Consider the following 12,904-nt stretch of genomic DNA (forward strand, 5'->3'; position numbering starts at 1 on the left):
AATTGTGGTATAATTTAAGTATCTACACCAAAAAGTATGATACAATAGAATTCATGTTATTGATACAATAATTGTAGAAAATCCAACACATTTTCTGGTGAACTCCAAGTGGTACATTCTGTGGCAGGACACCAGCTCAAAGGTGCAGGACGAGCATCTACTTCTTAGATCTGCCGGAGCTGGGGCTGTAACCTCAAAGTCTGAATTTCTAGAAAAAGACATAACCAACTCCAATGCAGAAACATCATTGGATCCCATTCAGAGAAAACGGGGTAGGGCGGCATTTTTAGATATTAGAGAGCATTTGAATAGGGTGGGATATGGGCTGATTTTACAGAATTACTGTTCACTGTCTTGGTCATAGTAATATCACAGAACAGCTCAAAGAGATAAAAATGGTTCAGGAAAACCAATTAAAAATAAAAGGAATGGGTAAGCATTTATGACAAAGTGTGAACCATGGTTCAGCCCAAGTGGTGGGGTACAGGGGCTTCACTGTGTTGTCTTCTAACTTTTGTTTTACTTGAAGTTTTCAGTTAAGAAAGGCTAAAAGTTTTGGATTACCGACACAAATGTATTGTACATTTTTCTAAATAAAATGCTGTTAAGCTGTGCCCCTGCTTGCTGTAGGGTTCCTGGTGCCTGAGTGTGCAGGACACTGGCCAGCCTAAAGGTCTACCCCTTCGGGGACGACCTGTTCTGGGTGATGCCTGTGAGAGGGCAGCCACTGGAACTCTTCACAAGTCCCTGTGCCTCCAGCAAGAAGTCAGAGGGAAATGGGGGTGGCTGCAGTAGCTACAGCCTCCAGGTACCTATCATCCAGTTTGCATCTGTCAGAGCTAGAGAGGGAGAGGTCGTTAGGAACACTGCACACTGGGAAACTGACCCCAGAGGGGACAGGAGCTTGCTGAGGTCACACAGCTGACATGTAGTCAAGCAGGGATTTGAATCAGTGGCATTCTGGTAAACCACGCTCTGAAAAATAAGAAAAAGAAAGACAGAGGGAGGAAGGAAGACAGGGAAGGAGCCCTCATTTATAACGTCTACCAATTTCTGTGGTGTAAATATTACTCTACCATGGCTAATTTCAAGTTATTAATGGTTTGACAAATGGCTCTCAAAATTCCTGAACATTTCACAATCAATGCCATTGATTTCAGCCCAGTCCTGGGCATCTGTCTCTGAAGCCCCTATTCTTTTCTCTGTCAGCATTTCCTACACTTTGGTCCTTTGCACATCACTTTTAAAATTTTGCCACATCTGTGTTTCACATGACTACTATTTATTAAATATTTCTCTCTCCAATGCCTCAGTTTTTAAAGACAGGTGACATTACTAACATTGAAAGTGATAGCACTTGCTATCTAACGAAGAGTAATGTTAAAATGAACATTTAATTATTAAAATAAAAACATTCTTTGCACTTCCTAAAATAGTGCAAAGAATGTTGCATGTACTGGCCCAAATAACCCAAAGGCTGCACTCTGGGAACCTGGGGGCTGTCCTTCCCCCTGTCTTCTGTAAAGGCCATCATGTGAAAGGAGCATGGCATGTCACTGGCCCTTCAAAAGGAGGAGACAGCAAATCTGATGTGAATGTAAAAATGTGCGGCCAGTATTTGGAAATGTCTCTTGTACAGTCTTTTTTTTTTTTAAAGTATTTACAACAGCTTTATATGTAATAGCTGTAATAGGAAACCACTCAAACATCTATCAACAGATGAATGGATAAACAAGTTGTGGTACGCCCCTACAATGAAATGCAGTAAAAGGAAATGTGCTATTGACACAACAATATGGATTGGTTCTCAAGATCATTGTGCAGAATTTTAAAATTAAGCAAAAAAAAAAAACCTACTGTATGATTCCATTTTTTTTCCCTTTTCAGTTCTCTTAGGTAGAATTATCACAGTCCAACCGCACACACACATTACAGTGCATGTAAGTACATGCAGACTGTACACTGCAACTTTTTTAGTTTACATATGTGTACTGATCATTGTTTCTAAGAACAGATTTGAGCTTTTGCTTTTTATACTTACATAGTTATCAAAGGAATAATGATTTCATTTATATTAAATTCTAGAAAATGCAAACTAATCTATAGAGAATGACAAAAAGAGGATGAATGTCTGAGAATGGGGGTGCAGAGAAGTTTGGATTAACAAGAGATGAGGCACTTTTGGAGTGATGGAGATATATGTTATCTTTTTTACGATTTAGTTTCACTTTATTTTATTTTGGGGGGTAGGTAATTAGGTTTACTTATTTATTTGTTTGTTTACATATTTTTGAGGAGGTACTGGGGATTGAACCCCAGAACTCATGCATGCTAAGCATTTGAGCTATACCCTCCCCCAATCTTCTTTTAAACACCTTTACTGTGGTATGTTTCCTGTAAAGTAAACTACACATATAATCGTTTCTCATGCCAGGGGGCATGGGCACCCCACACTTTGACAGACCCTTGTAAGGACAGGGGAGCAGGGAGCATGAGCTTCTCTAGGAGGGTCAGGCCAGGGCGTGTTAAGTGAGAGGAGCAGAATAAGGAGACCCCCACCAGGGAAGAGCCCTGTGGGACCTAAGTAGCCCAGGGCTGTTTGGAACGGGAATTCCAGGGCCTCAAGTGCCTGAGCATGAGTACCTTGGTTTCAAGGACTCCCTGCCCTATGGGAGGGGTCCAGCTGTGAGAGGGCCAGAGCAGAGCCCGCGTTAAGTACAGGGCCTAGGGAGGTGGCCTGGTTGCTTCCTGGATCCAAGTAAATAAAATCCAGTCTCAGTGAGCCACGACATGGACTGGCAGACTAGGGTAGTGGGGATGGAAGGGAAGGAGCTGGAGGGAGAAATCGTGAAGACTGTCGCTAAGAAGGCGGCAGTGGACATCGGATGTGTTGGCCGCACTGCATCCATACCCCTTCCCTGGAAACAGCGCCTCGGCTTTCCTTTGGGAGACAGCCTCTCTCTGGGATCCTCGGTACATTTGGTTGGGCAAGGCTGACTCCACCCCCTTTCCACTTTGGGAAGCAGGAGATCCAGGCCTCGCTGGTCAGCAGATGCCGTCCTTCTCCCCACCTCGTGGCAACAATCAGTATACCGCCCAGTATCACGGAAGCTTCTGAATTCAGCCGCACCCAAAGCTGCAATCATCCTTCCCTTTCATTTGTGCTTTAGAAGGGCGCACAGCCTGCCACGCTGTGTGTGTGTGTGTGGTGGGGCGACGCGGAGTCTCGCCACTATCTCCACCTCGTCCAGGGCCTCTGTAGGTTCCATCTAGTCTACAGAGATCTTCCCTAATTACTCAGAGGCCCTTAAAGATTCGGGTCTAGGGAGCCCCTGATATTTTTATACGCACAGAATTCTACCCCGTCCCCCCGACTCCGTGATATCAATTACATGACTTGGACTTGATCAGCTGAAATGTGAACTCACACAGATATTTAATTTTAAAACTGATTTCCAAGTTTTAGCCTTTTTTCTTTTGCATTCTCGTCTAAAACTTCTCCACAGGCCCTTGGAAAGCCTCCAGGCTCCGGCCCCTTGCGCATCACGCCTGACGTACAAACATGGCCGGACGCGGCGCTGGAGAGTGACCGGGAGAGCCCTCGTGCAGGCGGGCGGGAGCGGGCACGGCCTCGCACGCATGCGCACGTGGGCGGGGCTGCGCCCAGGCCTGCGCGCAGCCACTCGGTGGCAGGGGGCGGGGCGGCGGCGAGCGCGCGCCTGAGGCGGCAGCCCGGCCAGCGGGACTTTTTGCGCCCAAGACCTTCTTGTGGGCGCATCTCCCACCCGCGTCGCGGCCCCGCGAAGTGTGCCCAGCTCGGTGGGACCGGCCCCGGGGTATGGAGAGGGCCCGCCCCCACAGCCGTGGAAGGACCTGGAGGAGACGAGCGCGCGAGGCCTGACCCGCCGTTCTCGCTGAGGGGCCCATGGGCGCGTCCCCGCGGCCGAGCCACCGACGTGAGAGCGCCGAGCGCCGCGGCCTCGGCGCCGAGAACGGCCGTGCTCGAGCCCGGCCCCGCGCCGGCCGCGCGCGCGCGCTCCCGCCGCAGCGCCGGCCGCGCCCGCCCCGCCTCTCGGCGCCGGCCCGGGAGCCCGGTCCGCGAGCGGCGGCGGCGGCTGCCGGAGGGACGATGCGCGGTTTGGCGCGGGCGGGCCCGGCGCGGGCGGGCCCGGCCCGGCTCGCCGCGCTCGCGCTGCTGACCTGCAGCCTGTGGCCGGCGCGGGCTGACAACGCGAGCCAGGAATACTACACGGCGCTCATCAACGTGACGGTGCAGGAGCCCGGCCGGGGCTCCCCGCTCACGTTCCGCATCGACCGCGGGCGCTACGGGCTCGACTCGCCCAAGGCCGAGGTCCGCGGTCAGGTGCTGGCGCCGCTGCCTATCCACGGAGGTGAGTGCCCGGCGGGGCGGGGAGGGCGAGGCCGCGGCGGCGGCGGCGGGGCGGAGGTCCCCGGGCCCGGGAGCCGCAGCCTGGGGTGCGGGGGCGGCGGTCTCCCGCTGGTCGGCCCGCTCCGCGCCGCTTGGCCGCGGCCCCAGCTGGGGTCCAGCGCCCCGCCAGGAGCTCCCCTACCGGCCCGCTCCCGGAACGAGGCCCCCGACGCGCTCCTGGGTCCTGCCTGTCTTTTCGGAAAGTCTCGGAACGCTCCTTTCGGTCTCGGCAGCTTGTTTACGGGAAGGCGCCGAGCTGCGAGTGTGCAGGGGCGGCTCAGACAAAGGAGGTGGCGGGGAGCGCAGAACCGGCCCACGACGGATGAGGTCTTAACCTGCGTTCGGAACCCGCAGGATAGTTGCCGAAATCCCAGACCTAACGCGGCGTTGACTCTCGGATGGGGAGGCCGTTTTCTAACGTGGAAACGCGCCGTTTTCCCTCAGTGGCTAGTGGACGGGGATGGGAGAGGAAAACGGGCATCTTCCCTGCTGCTTTTGGCTCCTGTTCTGCCCTAGTCGCTTTACCGTAATTTGACGCCTGAAAATCTCACGCTGTGAAGAATCAAATACCAATTGGAACCTGTAGCCAAGTCTTCAGGTCAGCGGAGTCTACCGAAGGGAAAATTGGTTAAATTTTGAAGAGTTGTTTTTGAAGCCGTTTGATTTATCCACATGTCTTCCTATAAAGGCAGACTCTGTTTAACTATTTAATGTTAGACATGTATTTGTATGGATTTCTGGTCATATTTTAAAGGAAACTTTTCCCACCCTGGAGGATGATTTTGTTTGTTAGCCCACTGCGAACTTTTTGGGAAATATCTACCGACTTCTTCACCCCCACTCACCCTAAGAATGCTGAGAGGGGATTTTTTTTTAAACTACTATTCGTATTGAGATGACCTAAACTAGGCAACCTAAATAAGGCAACGGTGTTTGTTTTTATGCTCTAAAATATTGAAACATCATGCCCCTTCTGAGATCTGCATTGGAATGCTCAAGTGCTCAGCTGTTTTCTTCTTTAGGGCATTCTAGCTGAGGAAGAAGAATCAGATAAGGCTTTCACGGCAGCCTGTCCCCAGTTTACACCTGCCTTTTAAAAGTTCATTTTTATACCAGTAATCAGGTGCTTAGAGTACATTTCTCACCTCTACTTCGTTAAAAACGGCAGTTTGGGTCTCAACTTCCCCACAGAAATAACTTTGGCCTCTGGTTCATTCAGTAAATATTTGCCTGTTCTGTGCCAGTCACTGTGGTTGGGACACATAATGTTGCCAAACTAAGGCACTGACAATGGTAGTCTATTTTCTGGTGCGGAGATCTGTGAGGGTCACATGAAAGAGGAGGAAGAGGAAGAGAGAGAGGCAAGCTGTTCTGGAGCAAGAGCTGGCCCTGTGCAGTATTTTGAAATCTGTGGTTTGTCTTTGGGGCTTGGTTTCCCCTAGGCACCCCAAGGCCACCACCCTCACTTTAGGTATTTCCCTCCCAAGTGGTCCATGTTGTGCAACTACTTGTTGCTTTGCCTGTCACTTCAGACAAAAGCCCCAACTGTCAGAGAGCTTGTTTTAGGTGTTTGGACAGAAGGGTGTTGGGAACTATGACGTGTGGGTGAAGGTTAGTTCTATTCCCCTGTCAGTGGTGAGGTAGCATTAAAGGATTGATTAAAGGTTCTGGTCATAAACTGACACTAGGAAAGTAATTCAGCCTCTTAGATTCATCTGCAGAATGGAGGGATGAAATGTTTACCCCATAAGGTTGCTGAGAGGCTTAAATGGTTCCTGCATTCTTAAAAGAGGAGACTTGTTAACCTGCGTGAATCTCTAAGTTGGTGGCGTTTTAGACATGGCATCAAGTGTGGACACACTGGGGCGGTGTGTGGGGACTGAGTCTGTGGTCCGTTCCCCGAGCGCCTGTCTTGTCTTCCTCTCCTCTGTTCTCTCGGAACTCATTTTGTATCGGCACAAACATGAGATTGCCCCAGATTTTCTCATGGTGTTGGTGATGAGATCCTACAGGTGGTTTGAGTCTGGCTTTGTGCTAAGGGGTCTGCACACATAGGTTCTTTTAGTCCAGCAAATACTAATTGAAAACCTGCGTACCAGCCACCATCCAAGGTACTGAGGAAGAGGGAGGGGCTCCAGCAGTGAACAAAACAGATAAAAATCTCTCCTCTTCCTGAAGCTCACATTCTAGTGGGGGGTTTTTTTTGAGTCAGTTTTACCTGTAAATTGTTTCTCAGCCTATGAATTAACATGAAATCCAAGACATTTTTTTTTTGCTTTTGTAGCAGGAACTTAGGAAAGTATTTTAAAAACAAGAATGGTGGTAGAAATCTGCTAAAATCTTTCATGTTTAAGAAAATGGCTATGTCAATTATACCTCAATAAAAAAAGAAAGTGGCTTAAAACTGGAATATTTAGGTATTTCACCCTATATATTCTTGATTTAGTCAGTCTTAAGTGTTTGTATTTTTAGAAAGAATAATGCATTCCTCATGACTTTTGTGCTCTTATAATTTTAAATAGAAGGGAATTCTTAACATGTTTATTGAAGATTTCCTGTGTGTTGAAACTAAACAAAGTGATGTTCAAATTAACCAAAAAAAAGTTATGAGACAGAATTCTTGGCAAAAAAACAGCTATGGTCAGTAGGTGGGAAATTAATGAAAATTCATTTTGAGGACAAGTGTTTGGTAGAAATGAATGTAAAGACAAAATTACAGTTTTCTGAGAGCTTAACATGATGACTCATTTTAAATCCATGACTTGGTTTGTGAGAGTGAAAACCTTTCTTGTTATTTTGCGTTGTTACTATCAATTAGGCATGTATGAATCACTGAGCAAGATTTATTTGTCCTATACCTTTAAAGGATAAATTGGCAATATTTTCCTTAGATGCTGTGGTATTTTAAAAGTATGTTTTAGAAAGTGTTAAACTTTATAAAATATTTCATGAACAGGTGTTATATTTTGAAAATATATTCTTTGTCATTAAATAGAATGCATGTGTAAATGGAGATTTGTTTGTTTGGTGGTAACAAATTTCATATTTTTACTGACAAAGAATTCATTTTTAGAATGGGCTTTTGAAGGAACATGTATTTATGCACAGATCAGGGTTGCTTTCTTATTACTAGCTTACTCAAAGCATGAGCTTAGATCTGGAAACAAAAGTAAGCTGGTTAGTATTTACTGTGGAGCAGACTTTGTAAATGTGCTCTATGTGTGTGCACACTGACTTTTTGTTTGAGCCTAGGGTGGGGGTTGGGAGAGGAGAAGGCCGCGTGTTGATGATGTCATTTTGTATGCAGATGTGCTGGTGGGAAGAATTTGGTAACAGCCATTTTTTTGCTTTGCGTAGAAATTTTCAGGATTGGATATTTACAGCCTTGGAGAACAACTTAACCAAATAATAAACTTTTTTTGACCATCTTGCTGACTGTAGAGATGCAATAACATTTTTTTTAAGTCTTAGGTTTTTATGTTTAAAGAAGTGATTCTATCAAATGAATCCAATTAAACCTGAACTTGGTTTTTTTAATTCTGATAAAGAGTGAAGGCAATTGATGTGGAAACAAGACCTTGGATGAAAGGGGCCATGTAATGTTAGATATCATGGTGGTGAAGACGGGGCTACTGGATATAATTAGAGGTTTCAGAATATTCAGAGAAAAAGTAGATGTGATCCTGGAAGCAGAGAGTCTGAAAGGAAAAAGAATTCAGAAGGAGTTGGAGGCTCTAAAAACCAAATTTTGACATAAATTAGATAACCAAGCAAGAAGGTAAAGGAGATATATACAATAAATTATGTTTGTATTAAATTTTGACCGTTTAGAATTTAACAATTTAGAAAACGTTTTTGCATACTGTATTTTCCTTTGCTTTTAGACGTCCATTAGCATATAAATACTTGAATGTATTTTTTTAAATGTTTGATCTCCCCACCAAATCCTCATCCTGCTGTCATCCTATTTCTCTGTTTCTCTTTATGGCGAAGTGTTGGCTATACTCGCTGCCTTCAGTTTTTCCTCCTGCTATTCTTCACATTGTGAGGGTCTTTGCTGTGCCAGTGATTTTGATAAAGGCACGGCATATTTAACTGAAATATTGGACTACAGGATCCTTAGGATCTCAATGTGAGGAATGGTGGGCAGCAACAACCTAAATAGTTAATAGGAATGAATATGTAGTATTGAATTTGGGTAAAAAAAATCAGCTGCCATGAAGGGGGTTGAGGAGGGATAAGGCTTAGAGCTGCATGTCACAGGACAGAGCCTGACCGGCTCAGTCTAATCTTGCGTGCGTTTGAGCGTCTGGATCCTTGACAGCACTTGTCCCACTTCACAGAAGTCACGCGCACACGTGCACCTTTCGTTCACGTTTAATTCTGAATATGAGTTTTAAGAGATGAGCAAATTGCAGTGCATTGTCTTGAATATTATAAAAGAGAAATCCTTCCTTTGAAGGAACATTAGATGGCTTCTAAGATCCCTGCATCTGAACAAGGTGTGACTGTAAAGTCCTAAGACACATCATTTTAAACAAACCTCTAGAATGTAACTATTAATGAGACTGACAAGGGTTTAACTTCCAGAATACAGAAACAGCTCGTGCAGCTCAATAACAAAAAAGGAACACTCAATCAAAAACTGGGCAGAAGACCTAAATAGACATTTTTTCCACGAAGACATACAGTTGGCCAACAGGCACATGTAAAGATGCTCGGTATTGCTAATTATCAGACAAATGCAAATCAGAATTACCCATTAAGAAGATTGTTCTTTTCACATCAGTCACATGGGTATGTGTGTGTGTACATAGGATATATACACACATATTGTGCAACAATGAAAACATAAATTTAAACACTTAAAATTTGTTTTGTGAGATTATCTTTTTGATTGAACAATTTAAAAATATGCAATGTAAACTGACTATAGCTCAATTTAAAAAATAATTTTTTAAATGTGCAATGTATCAAATCTTTGTCTTTTCTAAATAGATTTGAATTTTGACAATTGAAATTTTTTTTTTTTGAGGCAGTATTCTTTTTTTAAGTGCTTGTGAACTTCCTTTGTGGATAATGCTCAAAGAAGTCCAGTAGTGTTTTGGGCCACATCCACATCAGGGGGATGCGTGGGTAGTCCTCAGAGCTAGTTCTTTTAAGTATAGCAGTCTTGACTTATTTACAAAATGAAACTCTTTTTCAAGATCATCAACGTTTGTTTTACCATCCTTAGAGTAATTTTACGCACTAGACAGTCATTATTTCCCATAAATCGGACTAAGTATGGCTTTCTTTACTGTTGGAGGCAATTTTGAATAAAATAAAGGGGACCCTTCAAATGTCAAATGAAATAAGTTAAAAAGTCCTTAATAAGCACCTACTTTGTGCTTGTGTTATGCACTTTCTGTGGTGCGTGTGAAAGAGTTGGTATGTAATTCCTACCTGAGAGAACTTGGTCTTGTTGAAGAGCTCAGCCTTGTCTGGATGGCACAAATAAGACACACCGTTGTAGAAGATAGTTCAGGCTGTCTGCAGGCTCCAGCCAGGGGGCCAGCCACCCGTTACTGTAAACAGAGTTCATTGCAACACAGCCATGCCCATTCATTCCCATGTCTGTGGCTACTTTCAAGCTACGCCGGCAGAGTTGAGCGATTATTACAGAAGCCTTCTAAGCCTAAGCTCCTTTAAGAAAACTTTTGACAACCCCTGCTCTAAAGTTTCATTTATTACCTTAGTTTTTCCCATGAAAACTACATTATGGATTTATGGGTGAGAATTTAACTCCCAAGTTGTCCCAAACTCTGAGCTCCTGGAAATTAGGGACAATGTCTTCTTTGTTTCAGCTAAACACCTAGGACTGCCTGGCACTAGCAGGCCGCTGTAATATGTGATTTAATCCTGTGGTGCTTAGTCTGGTAGTGAAACTGATGGCAGGCGTCGTTGGAAGCTGTATGGTAGGATAGGGGATGGTGGGGTGTCGGTGGACAGAATGTACTATAGGGCCTCTGTTGTTATGCTCAATCGCAAGTGGTACAGAGACAGAGAAATGAAAAGTTACTTGGACTTGGAGTCTAGAGAGGTTCATTGAAAATGTGGAAGTTGAAGTCAAACTTGATTAGTTTTATTTCCAGCCATAATGGAGTAACAGACAGCAGCTTTACCTTCTTACCTCAAGTGCCTGGAAAACCTGACAGTTATGAAATGGCAACTTTAGAAATCGGCCAAAAAACAGCACAGGACAGTGTTCCCTGAGAGAAAGGGAGCAAACAGGAGCTCTGTGACTGCCTCGGCTTACCACCTGGAGAGCTGCTGCGGCAGCACAGGGAGGGGGAAATCCAGAAAGAGTCTGCTGGTCTCCCTGAAGCTGATGAGACAGAGTTCAGAGCTCAGGGAGGCCAGCGCAGCTGAATGGGCTTGAATGTGTGAGGAGGTAACATCGGAGAGGAGGGAACTGCACAGAGAGCTGTAAGGGGTCCCCTCAGGCCTTTGGTTCGAGTACTGATCTGCACATTTGGCGAAGAACTGTCAGAAATTAGCAGGTGGAAGAATTCTTGGAGTTCACACAAAGCTGAGAATGGTTCATATTCTCACTAATCAGAGTAGGAAGACCTAATGCACAGGACGTGAAGCGAGGCCAAGTTAGCCCTGGAGGAAAACCTGTTCTGGACCCATCTCCCAAAGCTTAGCAGCAAACCTGAAAAGGATTGGATTGATGCCAAGTAACTGGTCCTGAAAAAAACCCCAACAGTCTTTGAAGGAATACAACAAAATCTAGCTCCCAGAACATGAAACCCAAGACTAACATTCAATCAAAAATTACCAGGCAAGCTAAGAAACAAAAAAATATGACCCATAACCAGACAGAAGACATCGGTAGAAGCAGGCCTGGAGGTGGGGCAAATGATGGAATTGCAGGTAAGGATGTTAAAACATATTATAAGTATACTCAGTTTGTTCAAGGAAGTAAAGAACATAAACACGTTAAGGAGAGAAATGGATCTGAAGAAGACCCACATCAAACTTCTAGCAATAAACTCAAACCTGAAGGAGTGTAGGATTTGTATCGACAGAGGAAAGAGGAGAAAAGGACACTGAAAGGAAGTTTCCTGCTGTGGAGCTCTTTGTTCATCCCCGGCAGTGATGTAGTTAACACGTAATTGGGTACATACTGTGTACCAAGAGTGATGCCAAGTACGGGGCGTGGATTATCATGTAACCCTCGTAGCAGCTCCAGGTGGTACTCTATCCTTGTTCTGTGGGTGAGGTTTAAGGCACTCCAGTCTCTCACTTGGTGCTTCTTTTCTTTATAGCACCACACGTGATTGGAAGTTATGTATCTGATTCTGTTTGTTTCTGCAGGCAAAGATGCTTCTCTGTGTCCACTCTTGTATATTCAGTGCTTAGTGTGGAACCTGAAACATAGGAGGGTGGCACTGGGTAACTAGTGTAGGATGAATTGAAGAAAGTGAGGTGACCCACAAGCAGTGAGCCCGTGGGGATTCAGTCCCTCTGGGGCTTGATGTAGGTCTGTGGCTGCAGAGTCAGATTTCAACCACTTCTTTGTACTGCTTCCCGTGTGGGTTTAATGAATTCTGATCTATCCACCCAGTGGGATGTTACACAGCCGTTAAAAGGGGTCGTTGTGATTCTGTCCTACGGAAGTAAATACATAGTGATCGAACTGTGACTGTGTTAAATACGCTTACAGTGGGTAGGGACTCCAGGTAGTATGCAGGAGTAAAAACGATTGTGTTATGTTGATTGGATCGTGGGTGACGTTTCTCGTTTTCTTTTCTCTCTCTCTTTTTTTTTTTTTGAATTGTTCATTTTTAATATGAAACTTTCTTCATAGGGGAAAAGTCATACTCTCTAAAGGGTATGTTCTCTACCCTTATACTCTGAAGGGTAAAGTAAGTCTCTGCAGGTTGATTTTTTTTTTTTTAAGTTTATTTCCTAGTGTCAAGAAGAATGGAATGAATGCCAAGCAGTGGTTAGGATAAGTAGAAAACTGGAAGATACTAGGAATATATTGAAAAGGCATGTTTTCCCCCAGTACGAACAGAGGACTCTGAGACCAAGAATACTTGGTCCAAATGTGAAACGAGTGGAAACGTGGTGTGGTTTTGAGCAGCTAGTGGACGCTAGAGTGGGAAATGGAGTCCTGACTCGGCTTTTCTATAATATTTTTATGATGATGATACTGTTGCTTGTATTGGTTTTGCTGATTTTCACCGTTTGAAATCAATCCATAGTTAAAGCGTGAAAACTTAATCACGGGCAGCCCCGGCTTTTCCAAAGTTCCCTTTTGCCACTTTGCTTTTATAAAACACCTACATTACTACCTATTTTTGCTAGCCGGAGGAAGTCTGAAGAGGATTTTCGCTTTTATGAAGAAAGGCAGGAAGCAAAAATAGCGTTCAGTGTTTGTCTTGTAGCCAGACGAGCTGGCATAGAGGCAGCGGCACCCAGACC

At 44.9% G+C, this 12,904-nt stretch overlaps 1 protein-coding gene across 2 annotated transcripts in view; it reads left to right on the top strand.

The window, feature by feature from the left end:
* The first annotated feature begins 3,696 nt into the window (after positions 1-3,696).
* The window catches only part of RNF130 (ring finger protein 130), an 87,380-nt gene continuing 78,172 nt past the window's right edge, over positions 3,697-12,904 (top strand). Inside the window, exon 1 of one of the 2 annotated variants that reach the window (XM_074350116.1) lies at positions 3,697-4,391. In XM_074350116.1, the coding sequence (XP_074206217.1) occupies positions 3,926-4,391 (466 nt within the window). In that variant the 5' untranslated portion in view covers positions 3,697-3,925. The remainder of the gene's footprint in view (positions 4,392-12,904) is intronic. The other variant, XM_074350115.1, reaches the window with a different exon arrangement.

This window comes from Camelus bactrianus, chromosome 22 (assembly GCF_048773025.1).
Source record: "Camelus bactrianus isolate YW-2024 breed Bactrian camel chromosome 22, ASM4877302v1, whole genome shotgun sequence".
In the NCBI taxonomy this organism is placed as follows: Eukaryota; Metazoa; Chordata; class Mammalia; order Artiodactyla; family Camelidae; genus Camelus; species Camelus bactrianus.